The sequence below is a fragment of the Enhydra lutris genome, unplaced genomic scaffold, assembly GCF_002288905.1.
Source record: "Enhydra lutris kenyoni isolate GAN:26980312 unplaced genomic scaffold, ASM228890v2 scaffoldscaffold49, whole genome shotgun sequence".
NCBI lineage: Eukaryota > Metazoa > Chordata > Mammalia > Carnivora > Mustelidae > Enhydra > Enhydra lutris.
In genome coordinates, this window is record NW_019154133.1 from 12,452,547 (window position 1) to 12,479,606 (window position 27,060).

Genomic DNA, 27,060 nt, shown 5'->3' on the forward strand with positions numbered 1-27,060 from the left:
TGCAGGGGAACCAATAAACTGATTTCCACAGTGGTTACACCATTTGACATTCATTGCTCTTTTTTTTTTTAAACATTTTTTTTTTAAGATTTTTATTTATTTATTTGACAGACAGAGATCACAAATAGGCAGAGAGAGAGAGGAGGAAGCAGGCTCCCCGCTGAGTAGAGAGCCTGATGCGGGGCTCAATCCCAGGACCCTGGGATCATGACCTGAGCCGAAGGTAGAGGCTTTAACCCACTGAGCCACCAAGGCGCCCCGACATTCATTGTTCTTACATAGGATATTCTTTTGTTCCCTGCAGCATTTGTTGAAAAGACTAATCTTTCTCTATTGAGTTGTCCTGATATCCTTGTTGAAAATCAGTTGATCAAGTGCTTACAGGGCAGAATAAATAACTTATTTTCAGTGGGGAGAGGAAATCAGTTGATCAAAATGTAGGAATTTATTTTTGGATTCTCAATTCTGTTCTGTAGGTCTATATGCCTCTTCTTATGCCAGTAGCACCCTGTCTTGATTAATGTTGCTTTCTAGTTCATTTTGAAATCAGGAAATGTGAGTCTTCCATTTTGTTCTTTTTCATGATTTGGTTATTCTGGGTCCTCTGCACTTCCGTATGAATTTTAGGATCAGCTTGTCAATTTCTGCAAAAGCCAGCTGGGCTTTTGATATGGATTACTTTGAATTTGTCGATTTCCTTGAAAAATAGGAACATGGATGTCTTTCCATTTATTTGGGTCTTCCTTCATTTCTTTTAGTTAAATTTTGTAGTTATCATTGTATAAATCTTCTTTTTATTCCTAAGTATTTTATTCTTTTTGGTGATATTGTAAATAGAATTGTCTTCTTATTTTCATTTTTGGATGTTTATTGCCAGTATATAGAAATATAATTGATTTTTCCATATTGATCTTTTATCCTGCAATATCACTGAACTTTTTAGGATTTTTTTCTAAGATTTTTTTTTTTTTTTTGAGAGAGAGAGCGCATGAGAGGGGGAAGGTCAGAGGAAGAAGCAGACTCCCTGCTCAGCAGGGAGCCTAATGAGGGTAGATCCTGGGACTCCAGGACCATGACCTGAGCCAAAGGTGGTCACTTAACCAACTGAGCCACCCAGGTGCCCCTGAACTTCTTAGGATTATTATTTAGTAGTAGAGTTTTTGTGTGGATTCTTTTACATTTTCAGTATGCAGGACTTTGTCATCTGCAGATGGAAATAGTTTTACTTCTTCCTGTCTAATCTGGATGATTTTTATTTCATTTTCTTGCCAAACAGTCCTGGCTAGAACCTCCAAAACAATGTTGAGTGGAAGTAAAGAGAACAGACATCCTCATCTTGTTCCTGATATTATCAGGAAAGCGTGTAGTCCTTTACCATTACATATGATGTTGCCTGTGGGTTGCCTAAATGCCTTTTTATCAGCCTAAGGAGGTTCCCTTCTATTTCTAATTTGTTAGTATTTTTATCATGAAAGGATGTTAGATTTTTCACTTGCTTTTTCTGCATCTACTGAAATCATCAAATGGTTTTTGTTCTTCATTTTATTGATATCATGTATTATTATTAATTGGTTTTTGAATGTTAACCCAACAGTGCATTTCTGGAATAAATCTCATTTGGTTATGGCATATAATCCTCTTTAGATATTGTTTGATTTGGTTTGTTAGTATTTTGTTGAGCATTTTTATATCTATATTCATAAAGGATATTGATGTGTATTTTTTAGTAATGTGTTTATTTTCAAATGTAAAACCAGTCTTACATTTCTAGCTTAAATTCAAGTTGATGATGATAATACATAGCTTTTAGTAGATTTGTGTTTTCAGTATATTTGTTAGGATTTTTGTACCTGTGTTCATATAAAAGATTGGCCTCTAATTAGCCTGGTTTTGTTTTTGTAATGTTCTTAGCACATCTTGGTGTCAGGGTTATGATAGCTTTATAAATAAGTATTGGGCAGTTTTATCCTTTGTGTGAAGTCAGCATTCTTTTTTACTGAAATGCTTGGAAGAATCTACCAGTGAGGCCATCTAACCTAGAATCTTCTCTGGAGGAGGCTATTTACCTATAGATTTACATTATTTAATAGATAATAGGATTATTTAGGTTTTTATTCCTTATTGTGTCTCTTTTGGAAAATTGTATTTCTCAAGAATTTTCATTTCATCTAACTTGGCAAATGTATCAATGAAATTATTCATAATATCCTTTTATTAATTTGTGTAGAATAGTAGTATTTTTTACTTCCTCTGTTAGTAATTTATGCCCTTCTCTCCCCCACCCCCATTAGCCAAAAACTAACATTTGTGGGCTTTTTTGTTGATTTTCTTAGTCATATCATTGATTTCTGTTCGTGGTTCTTTGGGCTTGATTTGTTATTTTGTTATTTGTGGTTTACCTTCTTGAGATGGATCTTTACATCATTGATTTTCTGCCCATCTCGTGAATTACTTGCAATTAAAGGCAAGCTTTCCCTTCCAGCAGTGCTTTAATTGAATTTCACAGATTTTGATATCTTTTTCATTATCATTCACTCTAGGATATTATAATTCCAATCTGATTTGTTCTTTGATCTACAGATAGATCATTTATTAATACATTGTTTAATTTACAACTACGTGGGCATTTTCTAGTTTTCTTTTTGTTACTGATTTCTAGCTTAATTCTGTTACGGCTAAAGAACATATTCTGAATGATTTCAGTTCTTTGGAATTTGTTGAGACTTTCATTATGGCTCAGCATGTGTTCAGTTTTGGTAAATGTTCCATTTGGACTTCAAAAGAATGTGTTTTCTGAATTTCTTGGTTATTAGTTGTATATCAGGTCAGATTTGTTAGTTGTATTTTTCAATCTTTTATATCTTTACTGATTTGGTAGAGGGAGTTCTATTTGTTCAGTCAGTTATTGCAGGAGATACTGACCTTTTCCTTGTAGCTTATCAGCTTTTGCTTTAAATATTTTGAAGACTTATAAGTACATCAAAATTTAGGGTTATTATAAATTCCTGTTGAATTTGTCCTCTTACTGAATGTCTGTCTTCATTTCTAGTAAATGTCTGTATTTACTATAGATACACCAACTTTCTTTTGGTAAGATGTTATGGTGCATCTTTTTCTTTATTTTTCTACTTTAAACCTTTCTTTGTCCTTAAATATAAATTGCATCTCTTGTCAGCAGCATGTAATTGGATTTAATTATCTGACAATTTTTGTCTTTGTTTTTAGGAATATGATTTTCTTTGTATTTATCCTGTTTTCTGTCATACAGATCTTCCTGAATCTTGCTTGGCTTGACTTCTTTTATCATTTTTGGAAAATTCTTGACCCTAATTTCTTCAAATATTCTTCTGCCCCATTCTCTCTCTCCTTTCCTTCTGGAACTCCAATATATGTGTTAAACCCTTTTTACCCTGTCCATGCTTTCTGCATTTTTCATCCCTTTTTTTCTGAGTTTTAATCTAAGTATTTTTTTTTAATTTTTATTTATTTATTTGACAGAGAGAGAGATCACAAGTAGGCAGAGAGAGAGGAGGAAGCAGGCTCCCTGCTGAGCAGAGAGCCCAATGCGGGGCTCGATCCCAGGACCCTGAGATCATGACCTGAGCCAAAGGCAGAGGCTTTAACACACTGAGCCACCCAAGCACCCCCAATCTAAGTATTTTTTTTTTCTGGTTCACTGATTTCTTCTGTTATGCCTAATCTGCTATTAAATTCATTTATTAAGTCTGTATTTTCAGGTACTGTATTTTCCAGTTCTAGGATTAAAGATTTAGTTCTCGTGAAATTCTCCATCTTTTCATTTATTTTTATTACTCATTTTATGAGTCCCTGTGTGATAACTCCAGATGTGGATCACCTGAGGACCTTTTTCTTTTCTTTTCTCTTCTTTTTCTCTTCAACAGTAAACACCTTCTTTACGTGAGTTGAAGATAGGAGGGAGGAGGATTTCTTTACCTTTTGGACCTTGATTTTCCTCAAATAGAGCTCCAGCTTCTTGCCCTCTAGCATATAGCCCTCTGCCCAGCCACACTGGCCTGGTCTTCAAGCAGTGCACTCAAAAAGCCTGCTCTGATGAAACTGCTAATTGTGGCTTGCTTTTTCCTTCCGTTATGTTTCTTCTGAATTTTCTTTGATTCTTTTTTGTTTAAAATCTCTTCCTCCTGGGCACCTGGGTGGCTCAGTGGGTTAAGCCGCTGCCTTCGGCTCAGGTCATGATCTCAGGGTCCTGGGATCGAGTCCCACATCGGGCTCTCTGCTCAGCAGGGAGCCTGCTTCCCTCTCTCTCTCTCTCTCTCTCTGCCTGCCTCTCTACTTGTGATCTTTCTCTGTCAAATAAATAAATAAAATCTTTAAAAAAAAAAAAAAAAAAATCTCTTCCTCCTTAGGAGTCAACTTAGCCCCCTTCTTAAGCCCAGAGGTAGTACACAGTGGAATTCATACCATGGTCAGGATGGCATGCTGTCAATGAGCACAGTACCGTTCCTCACCAGGGTCTTGGTGTGGACTACTCATTCATTGTTGGGTACTTTGTAGATAATATCAGTAATTCCTGTTTGGTTCTTCCAACACTCAGAGCCCTAGGAGAAGTTCCCCACGTCCAGCCTCAAGGCAGTGTACTTCTTATTGCCTCCCCAGATTGGAACTGTGTGTATGGGGCAGAGCATCCCAGCTCATCCTTCTGCTTCTTGTGGAAGGGCTTTCTCTTGCCCCTGGTCTTGCAAGTTGTACCAGTTGTTCCAGCAGATGCCCATCACTTGGTGCTGGCTGAAAAGAGTGAAGATCTATTCCTGATATATTTTTTTCTCTCAGTTTTTAGTACCTTGGTCTTGCTTTCTGGGATGCCTGTTCGTTTTTTAATTGAATACTGGGTGTTTTATGTAAAAATGGGTGTAAGTTTTAGTCGAGTTTATAGAGGCTCTGGATTGAATATGGGTAGATCATTCTGTCCTGTCAAAGCTGATCTATTTCCAGTTTACCCTCATTCCTAGAACATCAGCCATTTGTATAGTCTGTCTTCTCTGACAGACTCTGGATTCAGATTTTTTCTTCTGTCATTATGAGACCAACCAAGTCTCTGTTTAGTTTTGTATTTGCATAGGAGTTGCTTTCTGTTTGATTCCTCTGAATCTTGCTTTGTGCATGAACATTCAGTAATAGGCAGATGTCTTATGGGAGAAATACAGAGCTGCCTTGGGTTTTTGTTTTTGGTTTTTTTTTTCCTTTAGACAGCCATTTTTGTATTCCAACTTTAATGGACATTTTTGGAGGGAGGGTTAGTCTAATAATAGTTACAGATCAATCGATCGATCGATAGATACCTCCATCATAACATGAAGAAGGCAGCCATAGTATACTCCTAAACATAAAAGTTATCCTAAACACTGACTTTATATCTTGTAAGGAAACATATCCCTAAGAACTTTCTTTACAGACAAATGTGAAAAGGTTCTTTATTGCTACCAAAAGTACTGCTCTTAAGACTATTCTAAAATTCTTGTCATTGTTTTTTAGAATTTTCTGTCTTTTCTCTATCACTTTTTTTTGCTTTCAGTAGTAATTGCTTTATGTTTATTGAGATACAATTGACAGTTACTTTTTTAAAAATTTGCTACTTTTAGGGGAACCTGGATGGCTCAGTTGGTTAAGCATCTGGCTCTGGGTTTCAGCTCAAGTCATGATCGCATGGTTGTGGGATCAAGGCCCATGTCGGGCTCTGTGCTCAGTGCAGACTCTGCTTCAGTTTCTCTCTCCCTCTCCCTTTCCCTCATACTCTTTCTCTCAGATAATTAAATCTTTAAAAAAAAATGCTACTAAACATGTGTTTAACATGTTACCGGGTTGGGTTTTTTTTTATTACTTTATTACCAGGTTTTATGATTGGTTAAATACTGGTAAAGATTTATTACTGAGAAATAAGTTTTACCTAAGGGCATACAGATCTTTATGGGTTTTTAAATTTTCTTTTCTGAAGGTACTTTTGTGTATAAAGATGATTTTATTTGCATTTCTTTATAAAAGAGAGTAATACTGGGGCGCCTGGGTGGCTCAGTCAGTTAAGCATCTGCCTTCAGCTCAGGTCATGATCCCAGGGTCCTGGGATCAAGCCCTGCATCTGGCTCCTTGCTCAGTGGGGAGCCTGCTTCTCCTGCTCCCCCTGCTTGTACTCTCTGTCTCTGTCAAATAAATGAATAAAATCTTTATTTTTTAAAAAAAGAGAAAGTAATACTGATTCTTTTCTCTTTTCAGAAAATGGTGTAAATGGAACAGTAACTTCAAATGGAGCAGACTCTCCCCGTAATAGAAAAGAGAAATCTTCATAATGAATTATAATCTAACTGATTAATGTCCCCAAAGAAATACGCTTTTTACTCTATCTTTCAGCACTAGAGATTTTTTCTGTCCTTGAAAATACAGTTTGTGCTCTTTGATTCTTGCTATTGTACTGTTTCATGCATTTTTTTAAAGGGCATTTGAGGGAAGGTTGATTACTATGAGTGAGAAAAATATTTAGCTTAGACTAAGCTACCTGCCTTCAGAATAGTTTAGGGACCACCACCATATTTTATTTTGTTTTTTATCTTTGAACGTTTTTCTAATGATTTGGAGAGATAACTATTTACAAAAATTCTACATATCAGTGATAAAATTTCTTGCTCTCACCAATTTTTTATATTAGCAAGATGGCCTCTTCCAGCAAGGTCATATTTTTTTAAGTTATCTTTCAGGGTAAAATGGAAATACTATAAAGTTGGAAGTCAAACTTTAATATGTTTTCAGTGTTCTCTAATTTTTAGGAATTTTTGTAGTCTTTACACCTGGGGAAAAAGATTTGTAAATTCAGTAAAATAATTGTGTGCTTTATATTATAGGTAATGGTTGTTAATGTTACATCCCCATTTTAAAAAAAAATAGTATTGATTACAATATGTGGAGATTATTGCCATATATATTGAATCAAAATACATGAACATAAAAGTACCTGTGAAGTAAAATCTTTCTTGTGCATTTTCAACACTTGTGAACTGGAAATTAGAAAATTCAATATGTACTATAAAGAACCAAATCTGACTATAGCCCTTTTTGATATGTTTATTAATAATGATTCTTAAATGGGGCTTGTTATAAGATCAATATGCACAGCATCTTAGAAAAATATTGTTTAACCTGCAAACCCTTTTTAAAAATAATGCCTATTTGATTTATATCTATAAAAAGAATGTCGGGTAATTATATTTGGAAAAACTGCATTAATCTTAAACTGAAAATTCAGTTGGCTGGTCTTACAAAAGACAGTGCTTTATGTTATAACTATAGCTTTGGTCCCACCTTTAATTGAGAAGCATTTATCTGTATAAAACATATTTTTGGATAAATATATATATATATTTGTATCTCTACAGAAAGGCTCTAAAAAACATTTGAGTAAAACATTTGGTTCCCTTTTCTATAATTATCCTTAAAAATTCTTATAGCTATATTTGGTTTTTTGTTGTCTTCACAGTACCTATACTGCTCCTTTTGGTGTTCACATCTTGTTCTCCATTTCTCACTTTTGTCACCAGCTCATGTTTGTGCCATTTTTAGTATAAAAGTTGCAGGCTTGTTAGGTCTGCAGTTTAATAAGTTGCCATGCTGCTAGAAAGTTGTGCTTTCTATTTCCAGCTGTTGACTTCCTGGAAAAAGTAGTAGCTCTCTGTAGCATCATGGAGTTTCAGTGGAACCAAATTTTTGCCATTAAAAACTGGCATTATATTGAACTATACATTGAGAAATCAATCAAAATAAAATTTTTACTTTCACAAGCTGTATCCTGAACGTTTTCTTTATTGTTAGCAAGTTTTTATGCTATCTTAGACGATATAACTCATTTAAATGTACCATGTTTAAAGAGTATACTCTTGATAAACATTTAGAATAGCCTTTCCCAAAGAAGTGTTCTGCAAAAAAAAAGAGGATTTGTTTCATATAATATCGGAGAGCTACTGAGGGGGAAAAAAATGGTTAATCACCAAATTCAGAGACTACAGAGACTACTTTAAAAGGTGTTTCTTTACTACAGGACTGTTCAACCCTTTATATGCAAATAAGCTTCCTGATCCACTAACAATGTTTGCAGTAGGGATATAATGTGCAGTGTTTTTTGGGCTGTGGAAACTTCTTTATATGGAATTACTTAACAGCATTGTGTTCTACACCATACCATTACCATAGGTTTAGGAAGAGGAGAGAAAAAAGCCCTTTGTAGGTAGCTAAAACTTGATAGGCACGCATATAGTCACAATTAAAATTGTAAATTGTATAAGCTCTAGATCCCCTCGCCCCAAATGCTCTCAGGAAAGTCTTTACTGGCCTCCAGATTGTACAGTGTGTCACTGTCACCCAGTCTAAGGTCAGCTTTGAAGCCTGATGGCAAGCATATAGGACCGTGACCCAGGACAGCTGTCAGATTCATTGAGTAACCTTGAACTAGTTGTTTTGCCATTTTGGGATTCAGTCTTTGCCTCTGTAAAAAGCCTTTTAGCTTGCCTTTTAGAGTATGGTTGTGGGTGGTCCAGGTGGACTATTTTGGAACAAAAGTATTAAGAGCATTCTTCTAAAATTCAGAAATTCTACACAGTCAAAATCAGAGCTAATCCTGAAGCAAAGCTTGTATAGATGAAGAAACGGGAGAGATGAATTTTTTGTTGCACATTTTGTTAGCAATAACCATTGACACCTTGTGTCTGTAAGGTGTTTCTAAATGTTTTTTCACTGAAAACTAGTTCTACTGCCTGTCTACATATGGACAAAAATATAAAATTGTTTTTAAGAAGTGATAGTTAAATTGATCACCTGTTTGTACTTTTTTCTCAATGTTACTCGAAGCATTGCCATTCATTTCTTCTTAACTCTCTCATAAGCACCAAATTTTAATATATAAGTAAATTTTGGGGGAAACACCATCAAGAACTTCCCTCCAGAACAAAACAATGATGTTCATACCTCCAAACAACCGCATTTGAAGTCTACCAAAATAAAAACAAAAAGCCCACACACAAAGTAGCAAAAATCACATTCTAGGAGTTCCATGCATTTAGCAGCCTTTGCTTGTGCTGTCTAATCATCCTTCAGCTGACTTTTTAAAAAAGTAACACCTTATCTCATCAAAATATACTTTTCCATTTGCATTTTTTAAATTAAAAATAATGATTAAAAAGGAAAACTTGAATTCACAACTGCCTGACTCATTGCAGTGTCATGTACAGCATATGAAGGTCAGGAGGGCTGTTTGCAGCATACATGATTAGAGAATACTGGTCTTCAAGGTTCATTTTCCTTACAAACTAAAATACCGGCAATTCCAAGTGTGGCGGAAGAGGTGACATCTGAGAATCCTACCGGACAACACAGGTGCCCAAGCTGTTCATGGAATGACAGGGCTTCCGTCAAATTGACACAGTTATGCTGTGTAACGTTATTTCCCATCCTGTTACAGTACTTTGACTGAGAGGTCAAGAATCAGTCTGAGAAATTCCCATGTGGAATCTTCTGGAGATGCAGAGATTGGAACGGCTGTCAGATCATTAATCACATAATCAAACTCTCTCCCTTCTTTGGCATGTCTTCAGCACTGAAATGCAGTCTTCTATTAGGACCTGAGAGCAGTCTCCTTTAAGATTGTCTCAGGCATTGCCACATATTTTTCACACGTATGTCTTATATCCATTGACCACCATTTGGTCAATCTCTACCATAGTGACCATCTTTGGTTTCAGTTTGACAATTTCATGTAATATGCCCCCATCTCCGTTCCCTAGAATCAGTGTGTCTTTGCCGCTGTAGTCTTTTTCACTGCCCATGATGGCCTGGGTATACCCAAATCACTCTCTGTGAGATTAACTTCCCCGCCAAGGATGAGAATATTTCCAAATTACTTCGAGGGTAGAATTTCAACGTTCTGATAAGGTGAATCTTCATCATACACCACTTCATCTACGTCATACTCAACCAGGCAACAATTAGCAGTGGGCCAGTATCTGTCCATGGCCCCTCAAACTATGGGTGGTAATTGCTTCCCCTACCCGATACTGTCCTCAGTTCTTTCACTCTTTCTTCTACTTTGTTCAAAAGATATGTCAACTTCTTGGCCTAGTGAATCACCATCATAACTCTGAAGGTCCAACACCATCAATCCATGTGGGTAAACTCTCAAATTGGCAAAGCTGCCATTGTTGTCTATGCAGGCCGCTAAATAACCATGGTCCTGCCAGCTGTGTAGACTGTCATCCCTTGCTCCTGGAAAATGAACCAGAGGCCTTTTAGAATGGTCTCACCATCAGCTGTGATGCTGAGCATGAAGTTGAGCATGCTATGCCATGCCGCTGCCATAGTGAGGTGAGGCCCTGTGCTGTGCCTGGGCAGGTGGCCGCGGGAGACTGGGAGGCTGTGGGACGTGCCAGGCTGCAGCCCGTGGGGAGTGCCCACCTGTTTACATTTTTAAAGGAGTGGCTTCAGAAGTAATCCTGGGGGAATTTCAAGGGTAAAGCTTAAGCAGATTGTTCTCTCCAGAGATCAACTTTGTTGTGTTAGGGATTCAATTAAGAGTCATCGACTATAAAAATTTCAGCACAAGACAGGTTTGGGAATTTCAAAGCAGACATTAACAAGTATTAGTTGGGAAAATGAAACACTAGTAACCCAGGTCATGAAGAGAGTGAATGCAGCTGGGCAAAGTCTCTAGGTGCTTTAGAAACCCTGGGCATCAGCTCAGTCCATTAAGATGCAATGAGGCAAGAAGACAAGTTCATAATAATAGTGCTGTTGATCTGGTTAGAGAGCACTTTTTAAAAGCTATTAGCCAGCTACAAAAAGCGGTGGACCGCCATGGCTTCGCTCTGTCTTGTGAAGACAGCAGAGAGCCTCATACTTCCAGACAGACTAGTCCTGGGTTTAAGCATGATTTGCTTTACGAAAAGCTCTACTAGGTATCTACATGCCACACATTAAACAGCTTTATCCAATACCATTAGGGAGAAGGCTAAGCCGATTTGTCTAGCCTAACCATTTTTAGTGAAAACACTGTGTTTGCTTAAGGCTGAAATCAAACATTTGAGGTGTCCTGAAAAGCACATCAGAAAAAAAATATTAAGAGGTTTAGGTCCATCACATAGTCTAAATCATGACTATTCATAACTCTGAGGGTAAGGGAGCGAAGGCAAAAAGCATATTCTCTTTTGAAGATTCAACCAATTCAAGTGATTTCTTGATTTCTGTTGTTGATTTCTGTTAACATCAATAGGCACAAAATGGTAAGACTAGCAGACCAGGGTCCAAATCTTGGCTCCTCCACTGATAATTCTCTGTAATCTAATGTCTGTGACTCAGTTTCCTGAGATACGTAATAGCACCTATCCCACAAGGTAGTTCTACAAACTGACATAATGCACATAAATTGTGCATAGCTCCATTTCTGATGCTCACTAAATGTTAGCTGTCAGCTCGTAAGGTTGTGACAAACACAGGGAAGGAATGGCTAATAGTGTTAGGTAATTTAGTTGACTACTTCTCCATATATGATCCATTATACAAGGTATTGAGCATTCATGCTCTATCTAAGGCAAGTACAGTGTTCCATGGTTGCTACCTTGAGTAGGCAGGCCAATAAACTTCCATGAAATGTTCAAGCCAACATTATAGCCATTTGATCCTTGCAAGACTGCAAACATGCTTATCCAGCACAAAAGTTCATAAATCAAACATCCAAGTCTATACTGAATCATTTATACTTAGGTGATCCAATAATTATAAAAGCAACAAATAGTATGTATAGTTTCTAAATAATGATTTTTTAAAATCAGATACCTAGGGTTTATGATACCATAGTTTCATTTAGTTGGTGTATACAACGTCTAGAGAATTTTTAGTTGCTTGGAATTCCCTTTCCTTCTAATGGGAAGAATCAAACTCCATCAGATGAATGAGAATATTTACCTAGGATAAGAAAAGAATGCATTACAAGCAATGTTTATCAATATACTTGAACTAATCTTATAAAATATCCTATGAATCCAGTTCTGTAAATGGACTGGAAGGATGGCAGTCAGAGTGTGTGTGGGATATACACAAAAGTATGGATAATGCATGAAATAGACTAAAATCTAAAGGCCAAGTTCCTTACTCTGTTGTCTACTTGCTGATTGACTTTTGAACTAATCCCTTTTTTCCTTCATCAAATATGAGAAACTATAATAAAACTTTTTTATGAGAATGATTAGAGAATAATTTTTTAAATTCAATTTTACCAGGCTAATTTAGGTTAGTAGTGACCTCTTGACCAATTAGAATGGTCCTTTTCTCTTTCTTGCTGATTTCATTCACAACAAACAAAACAATAAGATGCAGGTCATTTGTTACGTAGATCAGAAAGGGAAAATGTCTATACTATACATAATAAGTACATGGAGGATGAAAAATTAAGTGTAGTTTTTAAAAGTGAATTCCATGGCTAAAATTAACAACACAGGAAACAACAGATGTTGGCAAGGATGTGGAGAAAGAGGAGCCCTCTTGCCCTGTTGGTGGGAATCCAAACTGGTGAGGCCACTCTGCAGAACAGTATGGAGGTTCCTCAAAAAGTTAAATATAGAAGTATCCCATGAGCCAGCAATTCTACAACTAGATATTTACCCAAAAGATACAAAAATACTGATTTGAAGGGATACGTGCACCCTGATGTTATAACCCAACATTATCAAAAATAACCAAATCATGGTACCAGCCCAAATGTCCATCGACTGATGAATGAAGAAGATGTGGTACATAAACACAATGGAATATTACTCAGCCATCAAAAAGAATGAAATCTTGCCATTCTCAATGACTTAGATGGAGCTACAGTGTATTATGCTAAACAAAATAAGTCACTGGAAGAAAAATATCACACGATTTCACTCATCTGTGGAATTTAAGAAACAATACAGATGAACATATGGGAAGGGGGAGAAAAGAGAAAGAGAAGGAAACAAGCCATAAGAGACTCTTAACAATAGAGAACACACTGAGGGTTTATGGAAGGAAGTGTGTGGGGGACAGGCTAAATGGGTGATGGGGATTAAAGAAGACACTTGTCATGATGAACACTGGGTGTTGTATGTAAGTGATGAATCACTGAATTCTACTCCTGAAATGAATATTGCACTGTTATTAGAATTTAAATAAAACTTTAAAGCAAAAAAGAAGGTAAATTCCATTCTGTAGGATTAAGGTCTAGAAAAATACTAGGAGTGTTAGAAGACTGGTAATATACCTAAATCCTAATACACATGGGAAGCTTTGAAAAACTTCAAAGAAAATAAGCAAGACTTGGGGTGCCTGTGTGGCATATAGTTGGTTGAGTGACTGGCTCTTGGTTTTGGCTCAGGTCCATGACCTCAGGTTTGAGGGATCAAACCCCATTTCAGGCTCTGCACTCGGTATGGGGCCTGCGGAAGACTCTCTCTCCCTCTCCCTCTGCCTCTCCCCACCACCCCACCACTACCCCCACCCCGCACACACTCAACTCTCTCTCAAATAAATAAGTCTGAAGAAGAAAGAAGAAGAAGCAGAAGCAGCAGCAGCAGCAAAGCTTGGCTCAAATTTATCCTCAAAAGAACTAATATAACTGCACTCAGTGAGTAGAAAGCACCGGTTCACACCTAGAAGTCATTTCTCTGTTGATATTATGATACCCTGGGGCAACTCTGCTACTGCCCAGATACAATGGTACTGTGGAGTGAGATGGAGATAGGGAGACAGTCATTCAGCAAGAATTCTCTTCCCGCAAAGAAATACTCCACAGTGATTCTCATTGAAATTTATGGAGCCCATCTCTAAACACTGGCCATTATACAGACAGCACAGGCTCATCTCCTCTATGCTTCTAATATAGAGCATCTTAATTTTGTATAGCCTGTGGGGTTTTTTGTTGTTGTTGTTGTTTTAATGAACACTGAAACAATAAAGAATTTCTAAAGCAAAGCCATCTTGTGGACCGTAGCTTTAGGTTTAAATAATCACTGCTTTCCTTGTTTTACTGTATTTTGATGAGAGCCAACATTCTGATTACAGTCCAGCATCTCTGGTCTGTCAGGCGGTGCCAATCACACCCCATTATATATGGATGCAGAGTAAGTGCCCGTTAGGGGCTGCAGCAATCACCACCCTAATTTTCCGCTCACGCTCCATCCACGTCAGCGCTCTCGTCTCCAGAGGTAAGAGCAGCTGTACTCTCTGTACTCATTAACCCAGCCGCCCTTGACATTTGTTCCTTTTTTTTTTTAAACCTAATGTCGCAAATTCTCTATGAAAGAAAAGACTCTCAGCCTGTGATTTTTTTTTTTTTTTGCATCGATTATTTCAGCTGTTTTTCGGGATCTGCCTTTGCATCTAAAAAAGTACTCTTGTATTTCACACATTGAGGTTCAAAATTCTGAACAGAAGACCTGCATGTGACCGTGATTTGATGCAATAGGATGGCCTGTGGCGGGCACTGAGGGGAATGGCGGCCCAGAGAGCTTCACTCATTGATCTGAATTTGGCTTTAAAAGCATTTGACATTTGTTTCTTCTTGATGTTACCAACTGCCTAAAAACCTGAAGCAAACAATTATGTAGGATATTTTAGCCTTAGTGATTCTCATTTCCCAGAAGCTTAGTTTTGATGGGTTCCTACCCTGCTCTGACTCTCTTTTAGCTCTGCAAATGTCTGTTTTTGAGAGAATAGCTTATATTAATTACACTGTGTCTTCATAGTTGCCTGTATGCAGCAGGGTTCCGGTGGCTAGGGTCTTGCATCTGAAATGGAAGAAATGGGGAAAAGATGTTTGCATTTTTATACCCTCATATAGCAAAGGAACGGCCTCTCCTACCTCAGTCCCATAAACACCCTCCCAAAGCTCATTATTTATCCTCCACAATCTTTTTTTCTATACATAAGGCACAATAATATTGCACTTTATTGATTCTAAAATGTACTCACCCTAAACTTTAGCATCTCTGGTTTAAGAGTGGGGTTTTTCAATCAGTGGCATGTCAGTTTCTAGCATTTTTCTTAGGGTACAGAAAATAAGGATTTAAGAAACCTGGTGAATCCTTCGATTATATGAAATTCAGTAAAAATTGTTAGCATTTACTGAAGTCTTACCACGTCCCAATTATTATTTTAAGTGCTCTCCCATCTCATTTTGACCCTCCACAGAAACCCTATAAACAGGGACCATTCTTAGCCCTGATTTACAGAAACTGCATCAAGGAAAGAAGAAGGGACATAGTAAGCCACAAAGCCAGGCTTTGAACACAGGTGTGTCTGATCATGTGCCTGTTCGCCACTATGTCTCACCACACACCTTCTTCTCCAGCCAAGTCTGCCCTCAGAAGAGGACCTTTTGATTTGATCTTCACTGTTCTTCATTCCAAGGAGTTTTACAAAGATAAAGTTCTAAATATAGAACACTGATCATGTAAAGTCAGATAGTTTAGGAATTATTTTAATTTATTCAATAACACTAATAGACTTTTTTCTGGATATTACAGGGATACAAAAATTCCTAGAACACAGTCCCTGTCGTCAAGGATTCACAGTCTAGTGTGAGAGGCAGACATCCCAGACCATAGTATCAACCATGGGGAAAGTTCTAGAGCAAGGATGAGTACCGGGGACCTTCCGTATGAGGTACCTCAGGTATAATGCTAAACTTGAGCCAGACTCTCTGGTTGCTGAGAGAAGGATCCCCTGAGGAACTGACCTTGAGATTGACCTTTGAATCATGAGAATTGACGTTGGGCTTCACACACAGTGTCAGAGGATGAATGAATGAGTGAGCGAATGATTCCATCAATCACTGAAAAAAGAAATCAACTATGGCTTGGAAGAAACTGAGCCTGCAACTTGGGGACATGGATGTGTAAAGAACAGTCAATGAAAGACAGCCTCAACTCCCATGTAGACAGCAGGTGTGGGAGCCTCCCAGCTCAGGGGAAGAGGTTATGAGGCAGTTTTGCAGGCCCAGACCACCCCCTACCATGGCCTGCAGAAGATCCTATTGAAAAAGTGCAGGCGAGGGTGGCAGGGGGTGCCAGCACATTGCCTCCAGCCTTCCCCTCACTGGGCACTGGGTGCGGGCATCCCAGGACCACTGTGCATGAGGTCCCAGAGCAGCGCCTCCCACCAGAAGAGCCAAGGTTGGGCAGACTTTCTGAGGAAAAGGACAGCTTTTTCTCAGGCCCTGGTTTCAGCTTTAACTACTAATATGTCAGCTTTTATGAGTGCAAGTGTTTTTTTAAAGATTTCATTTATTTAGGGGCGCCTGGGTGGCTCCGTTGGTTAAGCAACTGCATTCGGCTCAGGTCATGATCCCAGAGTCCTGGGATCAATCCCCTGTGTCGCGCTCCTTGCTCAGCAGGGAGCCTGCTTCTCCCTCTCCCTCTGCCTGCTACTTTGCCTGCTTATGCTCTCTCTCTCTGTCAAATAAATAAATTAAATTTTAAAAATATTTTATTTATTTATTTGAGAGAGGCAGTGCAAGTATGGGGTGGGGAGGACTGCAGGGAGGGACAGAGCGAGAGGGAGAAGCAGACTCTCCACTTAGCAGGGAGCCTGATGCAGGGCTCGATCGCAGGACCCCGGGACCATGACCTGAGCTGAAAGCAGACGCTTAACCAACTGAGCCACCCAGGAGTCCTGCAAGTGATTTTTTATGACCTACAAGACCTCCCTGAGATCATCTCCATGGCAGGAAAAAAAAGGAGCTCACGGAGTGGGTTTGAAGGAACAATGAAACAGATAAAATGAAGTCTCTTCATGATTCCACCCTACCAAACCCAATTCATTGAATGAAGAGATTATGAGCAAAAATCAGGAGTGAAAAGAGAAGATGGCACGCAGTGTGGTTGCTGTGGCCGGGCTGTCACTAGACAGCTATGGGGATGTGAGTTGCAACCATGATGCCCATCCCCATCCAGGAGGGGAGGGACAACCTAGGCGCGATTCCCGCCCTCACCAGGCTTACAGTGTGAAGACAAGTAACCATCTACAAAAATAGAAGGAGCGATTATAAGCGTCAGAAAGGGAGAAATCCCTGTGCTTGTAAAAAGAGGACGTGGGGGAGAGGAGGAAAGACCTCTCTGAGAAAAACCAGTGCTGAGCTGAGAAGCCCAGGATGAAGACAACTGAGGCAGAGGGTGAGGGAGACCCACCCATGACACATGTGCCATTTGGTGGGGGAGGCAAGAAGGACAGGGCCCCCAGGACTTGGTGCCGGGCCTGGGGACTCCAGCTCCTGGGCTCCTTCCTTGGTGTCAAGATGTCTCCCTCATCTTTCCATGGAGAATCATGGTCTGCGGGTGTGTACTCTATGCTGGGTCTAGTGAGGGAGTATATTCATCTTTTCTCCCTTTCTGGGGTCCTCCACAAGTCTTTCTCTTGTGAAGACACTGGCAAGAGCAAGATGTCCAGGACACTCAGCAATATTTGTAAATCTGACAGGTAACACGCTTGCATGTTTTCCAATGCATATACTTAGTGTTACGTTATCATTTTGCTCCTTCTCCCCCTATTATTGAGCACTATTGAATGAGACCTTGTAGTCTAGTAAAAGAGAGAAGATACTGCACGAGGTAGTTCAGAAGGAGCTTGCATCTCCACAGGAAGGCCAAAAAAGATGGCAACTGGCTTTTAGGGGCAAATGTGGTTGATTTCACATTTGTAAGCTCTGATTTTTTTTAAGATTTTATTTATTTATCTGACAGAGAAAGATCACAAGTAGGCAGAGAGGCAGGCAGAGAGAGAGGCTTAAGCAGGTTGCCCACTGAGCAAAGAGAGTCCAATGAGGGGCTCGATCCCAGGTCCCTGAGACCATGACCTGAGCCAAAGGCAGAGGCTTTAACCCATTGAGCCACCCAGGTGCCCCTTGCAAGCTCTGATTTAAATCAGAGTAGAAAGCTACCCCAAATCAGCTATAAGGGGTCTGCTCTCTGGCTCTCGAACAATTAGTTGAAAGGCTCCCGCTTTGAAAATAATTCACAGCCCCCCCCCCACTCTTTTAAGCCAGTGTTACTCGGACTACAACCCAGGGACCAGTTCCTGTTCCATTCTGCAAATGGTCTGTAACCAGTCTGTAGTGAGATAAGCACAGAAACAAAGTGAGCATTTAGAACTTTTACGGCATTTTGGCAGAATAGATTTATGTCTGCTGAATTGAAAGAAAGAAAGAGAGAGAGAGAAGGAGGGAGAAAGGGAGGGAAGGAGGGAGGAAGGGAGGGAGGAAGGAAGGAAAGAAGGCAAAAAGAAAGAGAAAGAAAGAAAGAAAGGAAGGAAGGAAGGAAGAAAGAAAGAAAGAAAGAAAGAAAGAAAGAAAGAAAGAAAGAAAGAAAGAAAGAATTGAGCTTGTGTTTTGTATGCCTTTGGAGGTTTTTTAAAATTGAATTTTCTGTTTATTTTATTATTTTTTGTAAAAATATGGATCCACAATGGATTTAAGACAAAGCCGGTCCTTTCACACAGGTGTTCTGAGACTCCTTGTTCAGCGCCGCTCAGGGGACCTCAAGGGCACTCCACTCAAAAGAACAAGCAGCTCAATACACAACAGCTCCCGAAGGATCCAGAAACACTACCAACAAGTCAGGGCCCACCCTGTAGACTTTCTCATTCCAAACAGAGCTCTTGGCCAGATTGCTGGCAGCTTTCCAGATTTCTGCCAGCAGGAAGCACAGATAAGGAAGCTACACTCCCCTCGAAAAATCAGACTGATCCAGAAAGACGCTGCCTAACTTCTCGTAAAGCCCACAAAAATGTGAGCTGGCCAAACAGGCACAAAGAGACTGCTACCAGTGATGTCTTCAGAGCGAAATGTCACTTCTCTTCTTCTGACTTTAAAGGAGGTAGAAGAGTCTTGAGTCCAGATAGTCACAGAGCCTGTGACAGAAATCCCCCAATGGCCACGACTGTATCATCAGTTAAATAAAATCAGGTATGACGGATTCGTACCAGCCCATTAGGGTCACCACACTCCGCTATACGGTTGTTCCTGTAGTGACTAAGAGAGGCGAGATCTGCTGTTAGACTGATTTTAGCCATTGAGATGCCACAACATCCCCAATGGGATGCTTCTTTGCAACTTGGGTCTAAGGATATGCTCATTGAGCCAGCCCTTCGGCAATCACAGACAATTGAGACTAATGTGTCCTTAGCAAACATCGCTGGGCTCCCGTTATTTGTATTCTTAGCTGTACTCAGATGTCTTTAGTTGGTGTCTTTCATTAGACTAAATGAGTTGGAGTTTTACAGGCAGAAAAAAATATCTTCCCATATCTTCTGTAATTTTCCCACATGTCTATTACATTCTGTGCCCAGTAGGCTCTGAGTAAATGTTGACTAACCCATTAATAAAATGATGTAAATCAAACAGCAGGTTCCCTTTTTTTTTTTTTTTTCACTTTCAGTGCATTTATTTTCTTTGCTGGTGTACTGTTTTATTCAAAGCTCCACGAATTTGATTTAAATTTTTAGAAATAGAGGAACAGAGAAAAAAATAATGCAAACTTAGTTCATTTGGATCCTGTGTACTCACCTATCACACCCAACTGTAGAACTCAGGAACTGTGTATCCATGCCTAATTAGCTCCGGCAAAATCCAAGCTACTCACCCATTGAGGAAGCTTTCAACTGATGAGACTTCTTGAAGGGAAATTAAGAAACAGAGACCTAAAGAGCTTTTCTTTTCTTTTCTGTTCCCTTTTCTTACCTCTTTTGAATTTCCCAAAAATTATGCAGAAAGGCTCAGATGGAAACTGAATGTGTTCTTTCTTGTAGTAGTGAAGTCAGCCACAACGTCCCATGAACAAGGGCCTAGAGGTGAGGGAACCTGGAAGGCATGAGGGTGGCAAGGCCAAGGAAGAGAGAGCCTAAGCCCAATCTATGAAAGCAAACCTCAGGCCATCACTGTAGATACAAGCTCCATTAGGAAAATCAGCAGCACCTAGGGCATAGAAATTCTGTTGCATTCTTCCCTCATCATCTCTTTATCTCCTTCTTTCCTGCATTCACTCATCCCATCCCCATCTTTGCATAGCCAACCCACTTCCCTTCTCATAGAGAAAAGAGAGGAACTTGCTTGTCGGGGGGTGGTGGGGGTGGGAAGTGGCCCACATTATATTTTGAAAGGAGGGTTCCATTTTCATGTGTTTCCCCATCGCCTCTCTGATTTCCCTGCAAGTGGAGCCAACAATTCCTTTGAGAAAGACCCAAAACTTTTCTTTTTTTCTTTTTTTTTTTTAATTTTATTTATTTATTTGACAGAGAGAGAGAGAGATCACAAGTAGGCAGAGAGGCAGGCAGAGAGAGGAGGAAGCAGGCTCACCGCTGAGCAGAGAGCCCGATGCGGGGCTCGATCCCAGGACCCTGAGATCATGACCTGAGCCGAAGGCAGAGGCTTTAACCCACTGAGCCACCCAGGTGTCCCCCAAAACTTTTCAAATACAGTAAGTCTCAATCTTCCCAGATAAGATGGCATCTATGCTAACTAAACCCTTTGAGAATTACAAGCTGTGTGGGTTTTTTTTTTAAAGATTTTATTTATTTATTTGACTGACAGAGATCACAAGTAGGCAAAGAGGCAGGCAGAGAGAAAGGAGGGGAAGCAGGCTCCCCGCTGAGCAGACAGCCCGATGCAGGGCTCGATCCCAGGACCCTGAGATCATGACCTGAGCCAAAGGCAGAGGCTTAACCCACTGAGCCACCCAGGCACCCCACAAGCTGTGTTTTTGAATCTTATTACAGACTGTTCCAGAAAAGACCTATTTGATTATGCCACTGTAAGGCCATCTGGTAACAATATTGTTCACATAGAACAATGCCGTTCATATAAAACAATATTGTTCATAGTACAATTGTGTTCTACATGAGCACAAGCCATAATAGAGAAGGTAAAGATAGAGAAAGAACTACAAAAAATATGATCAAATAAGCAGAGGCCCGAGTCTCCAGAATCTTGTCCTTTTTCAAATGACCTTAAGAAAGCTGAAAATTAGGCAACAGGGGAAAATAAAAGAGAAAGAAGGCTTGGCCTGTTCCTTCCTATTTCCTTTGTTTGGTTTTCTGAGAAATGTGTTTTGTAGCATAATTTTGGCATATTTGCTATTGGCAGAAGCTCATAGAATAATTCCTTCATTAGTGTGCAGAATTTGGTTCAACAATTCATTTTGAAGTCAGAACTTCACTACCTGTAATGGAATCACATAGGCTATATTGGGATATTTCCTAGGATATCAGAAATGGCATTTTTTTTTTTTTTAATCAAGAAACAAAGGGAAGGAAGGACACAGAGAAAGAAAACTGGGGGAAAAAATTAAGAGCCAGCTCTGAAAGGGAACAAGCCATTTAATTCCTGCTAAGGTGAAGCCCAGTTACTTGCATAGCAATGTGTTCCTCATTAGTAGGTGTTTGTGAGGGTACAGAGGATGTCATGGAGAGATATGGGATGCTTCCGTAAGTCTTTCATAAACTTTCTCCATTCACCCCTAGGACAACACCACACTCCTAGCTAGCTAACCATTTGCAGCAACAGGGGAGAATGAAGGCAATCCAACAACATAGAGGTAGGTCTAGATTGTACCTGAGGATGTCTGTCTCCTTTCTTAGAAAAGGCTGCAGCTCCCTAACATCCTAGAGACTTGTGCACCCACCTCATTCATAGTTTGATATTTAAAAGTGATCCAAAGTGGAAAGAGATTGTAACAGGCTTCTAAACACCTATTGTACTTGTTTCTAAATGGCAATACTAAGTGTGGGTATAATCTTTTTGGGGGAGATGGAGGCTTACTGGATTTGGAGAGTTTTTGCTCTTCCTTAACGATCCTGTTGGGTTCCACTTGCTAGATTAGTAGTGGTAGTCACAGAGGGGATAGGGTAATTAGCAAATATAGAACCCAATTCAAAGTCTGACCCCAACCAAAGATATGGACAGCAAAGCTACACACACACACACACACACACACACACACACACACACACACACGCACACATACATACCTACACACAATAATCCTTTTAGGCAAACTAACCTTAATCTGACCTTGCAGGGCCAGTGCCCATCAAACCACAAGACAGAGCTGAAGAAGCCAGAACTCCCTCTGGCACTCTCTGTGTCCAGAGGTGGGTTAGTATCCAATTTTGACCCATAGAGCCCAATATTTGAGCTTTCGTTGAGATTAGAAAAGTGTGTTGCCATTCACTCATTCTTTCATTCAACCAACACTTGAGAATTTACCATGTCCTAGCCCTAGGCAGGAATGCGGATATGAACAAAACCAAGTCCCTGCTCTCATAGAGTTTAGATATCTGTATCTTTGTAAATCACTTTAAATCAATCCATGGAGAAAGGATAGAATATGAATACACTATCACAACCAAACCAAAGAAATAAAATATTTGATGAAACCTGTGTGCATATTCTTGCTTCCTCTCTTTCCCAAATCACATGTGCCTCTGCCCTCTGTCTTTCCCACATAACCCAGGCTTAAAAGCCAATGTCTTCAGCATAAAGGAGTTTCATTCTCATAGTATTTATAGATGGTTTTTATTTCACATTTCATAGTATTTATAAATGATTTTTATTTTATATTATAAAAAGGGATATTTATAAACATTTCTCATAGTATTTATAAACTAAAGCAACCTTTGGGGCTAAAGTCCTCTACCCAAAACAAACTTTTGTGCAAATGGGCTGAGCCAGAGGCATCAGGGATGACAACAGGGAAAGGAAGCATGGAGCTCAGAAGAGTGGGGGAAACTGGCTGCCATGTCTTGGATGACTCTTCCAACTGGAGGGCAGAATTCTCATCCCTGGACTGGCCCAATAGGCAAGGAGCTGTAGTCTTCTGAGAGAAGGAAGAAGGGAAAGTCCTGGTAAGATTCAGTGGCAAGGAAATTTATTGTTTGAAAGCCACTGATGCCTCTATTTTGTTGTTTTTTTTTTTTCCTCAAGGAACTCAACCTTGAAGTTCATTCATAGATCAGCAAAAACTACTGAGTATCTACTTTGCAGCATGAACTATTCTGAGCACCAGGAATATACATCAGTGAAAAAAAATGGGCAAAAATCCCTGCTATCCCCGGGGCTTACATTCTAGGAAGAGGACAGAAAGCAAAAACAGCACAGAGCTTAGAAGGGTAGAGAAATGGTCATCTATCAGCAAGTGATAAGTACTATAAGTAATATAATTATATACTGCATATATTATATATAAATATAAAAAGAGGCCAGGGGAAAAGAAAGTTATGTGGGGTGTGCATCATTAAAATTATGATCAGTCAAGTGGAACTAGGTTAGAAATCATGAAAATAATTTTAGAACACCCAATGGCTTGGAAGGTAGGTATTATGCTTTTAAATAATTCTAAGGTCCAAAAAGAAATGGTGGTGGAAACAAGAAAATATTTCAAGTGTTCCATGTGCTGGATGTTCCTAGCCCCATTTTGACACCCCCCCTCCCCCGCACTGTTCTCAGCACTGCAGCGGTCCAAGGTTCTTCTGGGCAGCATTTGCCTTCTCTCGTGGAACAACTTTCAGGGTCATTAGGCTGCAGCCACTCTGTTCTACTTCCCACCTTTGACCCTGCCCTGCATCCTGCACACCCCATTTTCTTCCCTTCCTTGGCTCTGTCCTGCACCCAGGGCACTGTCTTATCTTCCCATCCTTGGCCCTGCTCAGCACCCAGCACTCCTCTTCCTACCCATTCACACCTCCCCTCCCCCTATGTTTTTCCAACCCACATGTCCAAGTTCCATCTCATCCCTGAAAACAGCCTCCTGGCCAGACTTTGGACCCAGAGCTGCACATACCCTCAGCACAGCCTACATCGGAGACAGCAGACTTAACACCGAGACTCATCTATTCCCTGGATGTGAAGGCCAGGAACACACTCCAGGTGGGGGAACTTTTGGCCATATGGACTCTGTGCCATGGGAAGGAGTATAGGCTTAAGTGGGTCACAGTGAGGCCCAGGAAAGGGGTCCTCTTGTCTCTGCATAAGGAAGAGACCCAGGGTGCACAATCTTGAGCTAATACTGTTACTGTTACTGTAGTGTTGCCACCACCACCAATCATCACCATTAAGAGATTCAATGTCTGTAAGTGTATCTAGGCAGCCTTTGATTATTTCCCTGTCACCGAAGTGGTACTCCTTAAACCACAAAAACCAAATACCTACCCCATGCCATGTTTTTGTAGTGTTTTGCCTTTGAACAAACATTGTTTATGACATACTCTTGAACTGGCTTATTTTTATTTTATTCAATTGATCCCATAACCTAATTAATTATGGAATATGCTTTGTCACCTATTACCTCTTAAAACAAGGTAACTTTTCCACTGTAAACAAATGAAAAAGAAAGAAACAACCAATTGCTAAGATTAAGAAATAATCCCCAATCTACTGGCAATGTGTGTGAAGCAAGTGGTGCTTGAGGGTTGCTGAAAGACTTGACCAAAGCAAGTAGGAATTAACCTGAGGCTCACTGCATTTGAAGAAAAATGTATATAGAATGAAAAGGAAAAGGCCCCCACTTACTCTCCACACCCATTTCCGTTCCCATGGGAGACCACTATCCAACATTTTGGGTCCTTCCCAAAAGTTTTCTCTGCTTATACAGACACATTCATACTCTATGAAGATTCCCTTTTTTTTTTTTTTTTAAAGATTTTTTTTTATTTATTTGATAGAGAGAGATCACAAGTAGACGGAGAGGCAGGCAGAGAGAGAGAGAGAGAGGGAAGCAGGCTCCCCGCTGAGCAGAGAGCCCGATGCGGGACTCGATCCCAGGACCCTGAGATCATGACCTGAGCCGAAGGCAGCGGCTTAACCCACTGAGCCACCCAGGCGCCCCTGAAGATTCCCTTTTTAACAGGCAAGGAGAGTACCACAACTTGGATTATATTAATCTGCAGTTTGCTTTTTTTCCCTTAATAATACATCATGGGCATCTTTTCAGGTGAGTACATAGAGAGAGCAACCACATTTTCCTTACTAGATGCTTAGTATTAATGGATATCCCTATTTATGATCACTGAAATCATTTCTATTATTTGTATTTCTATAAATAGTAGCACAATGTGTGTGTGTATGTATGTATGTGTATATATTCATATGTATTTCTGAATTTGTAGAAGGGAGCCCAAGAAATGGAGCTGGTATAGGTCATATAGTACTCAACTATCTTCCCAAAGATACCTTCCCAAAGTGCTGGGATCTTTTATATAACCACCAACAGCATGCCTTTTCTCCCTCACTTACATCAGTTAAACATATATCATATGCATCTTTTGAAATTTTGTCAATCCAATAGGTAAAAAACTTTCTTACTAATTTGCATTTCTTCATTTCTTCAATTATTAGTTCAATTAGTATACATTTATATGTCCCTTATAATTCATTCCTTAGTGAAATGCTTGTGTAAATCCCTTGCTCATTTTTATTCTTTTCTTTTTCTTATTGATTTGTAAGAACTCATTTATTTTAGGGTTCTTAATCTTCATCCAGAATACTTGTGATAAATATAGTCTCCCACTCGTTACTGATGTTTGCACTTGTTCTTAATGGTTTTTTTAGCTGGAAAAGGTTTTTAATTTTTGACTCAGAACTGTCCCTTATTTCTGTATGGTTTCTGGGTCTCCCGTCTTACTTAGGAAGTTCTGTCTTACCTCTTGAATATATTCTCCTTTTTTTTTTTCTTTTCAATGTATACCTGTCTTTTTTTAATTCTACAAATAATATAGAAATTCATACTCAAATAATTCAAATAACACAGATGAATAAACAGTAGAAGTTATTTTCTCTCTTGGGGCACCTGGGCGGCCCAGTCAGTTAAGCATCTGACTCTTGGTTCCAGCTCAGGTCGTGATCTCAGAGTGGTGAGACTGAGGCCCCACATCTGGCTCCATGCTCAGCAGGGAGTCTGCTCGAGATTCTCCTCCTCTGCCCCTCCCCCACACTTGCTCTATCTCTCCCTCCCTCTCTCTCAAATAAAATAAATAAACCTTTTTTACTTATTTTATCTTTTTAAAAGATTATTTATTTATTTATTTGGTAGAAGAGACACAGTGAGAAAGGGAACACAAGCAGGTGGAGTTGGAGAGGGAGACGCAGGCTTCCCGCTGAGCAGAGAGCCGGATATGGGGCTAGATCCCAGGCCCCTGGGATCATGACCTGAGTTGAAGGCAGGCACCTAATGACTGAGCCACCCAGGCGCCCCAATAAACCTTTTTTTTTAAAAAGTTGTTTTCATTTTTTACTCTTGCCACTCTCACTTATTTCCCTGGAAGTCACCACCGTTGACTTAAAAGACATCTTTGCCTTGTCACATTGATTCCTATTTCATCTCATTTCTAAATGGGCTCAAGACTGTTTCCAAGGATATAAACAACACAGAATAAATTTATTCTAAGTTTCCCGGGAACTAACATTATAAAATGGAAAACATCCAGGTTTCTGAGATAAAAATAAGCCACGTGCTCATGAAAAGCACAATTTCTGATTCTGAGATCTGAGAACATTGTCTTACTGGGAAATGCTGGTAATACAATAAGCGAGATCCCCATGATCACACTCAGCGGTTTCAGTCAGCTTTCTTTACCACAGCATTCCAGGTCAATGGCTTCATGCCAACTGATCAATTTAAGATAAGCCAATATCAAGCCCTACAGGTTAGCACCTCTCTGATAGAGTAAATTGTGGATGAAAGGATTTATGACACAATCTCAATTTCTTGAAGACAGTGATCAGAGAAGGGAAGAAAAAGTAAAAACACTGCAAATCTTTGTGTTTCATAAAAAGTGAGCCAATGTCTGTTTTTATTGTAATTTTGATATTGAGACAACCTTGTGAGAACAATTACGAATTGCTGTGTAGTAAGTAAAGCCAGACGAATCTACGGAGGATGCGGGGCAATGGGCTAGAAGCCTCAACGAGGAGAAAGGAGGGCCCCTCCTGGCTTAGTGGCGCCAGGCAGGGGTGCCGGGGATTGGGAAGAGGACAACAGGGAAGCCGTGACG

At 39.7% G+C, this 27,060-nt stretch overlaps 1 protein-coding gene and 1 pseudogene across 5 annotated transcripts in view; one reads left to right on the plus strand and one right to left on the minus strand.

Moving 5' to 3' along the window:
* The window catches only part of LOC111156808 (translocation associated membrane protein 1), a 30,687-nt gene extending 22,885 nt beyond the window's left edge, over nt 1–7,802 (plus strand). For all 5 annotated transcript variants that reach the window (XR_002641257.1, XM_022517882.1, XM_022517884.1 and 2 more), the window contains one exon: nt 6,247–7,802. Coding sequence is in view for 4 of the 5 variants with exons in the window: in XM_022517882.1 (XP_022373590.1) it covers nt 6,247–6,320 (74 nt within the window). In the remaining variant the exon portion in view is untranslated. The remainder of the gene's footprint in view (nt 1–6,246) is intronic.
* A 1,521-nt stretch (nt 7,803–9,323) lies between these two features.
* On the minus strand, nt 9,324–10,368 carry LOC111156850 (annotated as a pseudogene).
* Between the last annotated feature and the right edge of the window lie 16,692 nt (nt 10,369–27,060).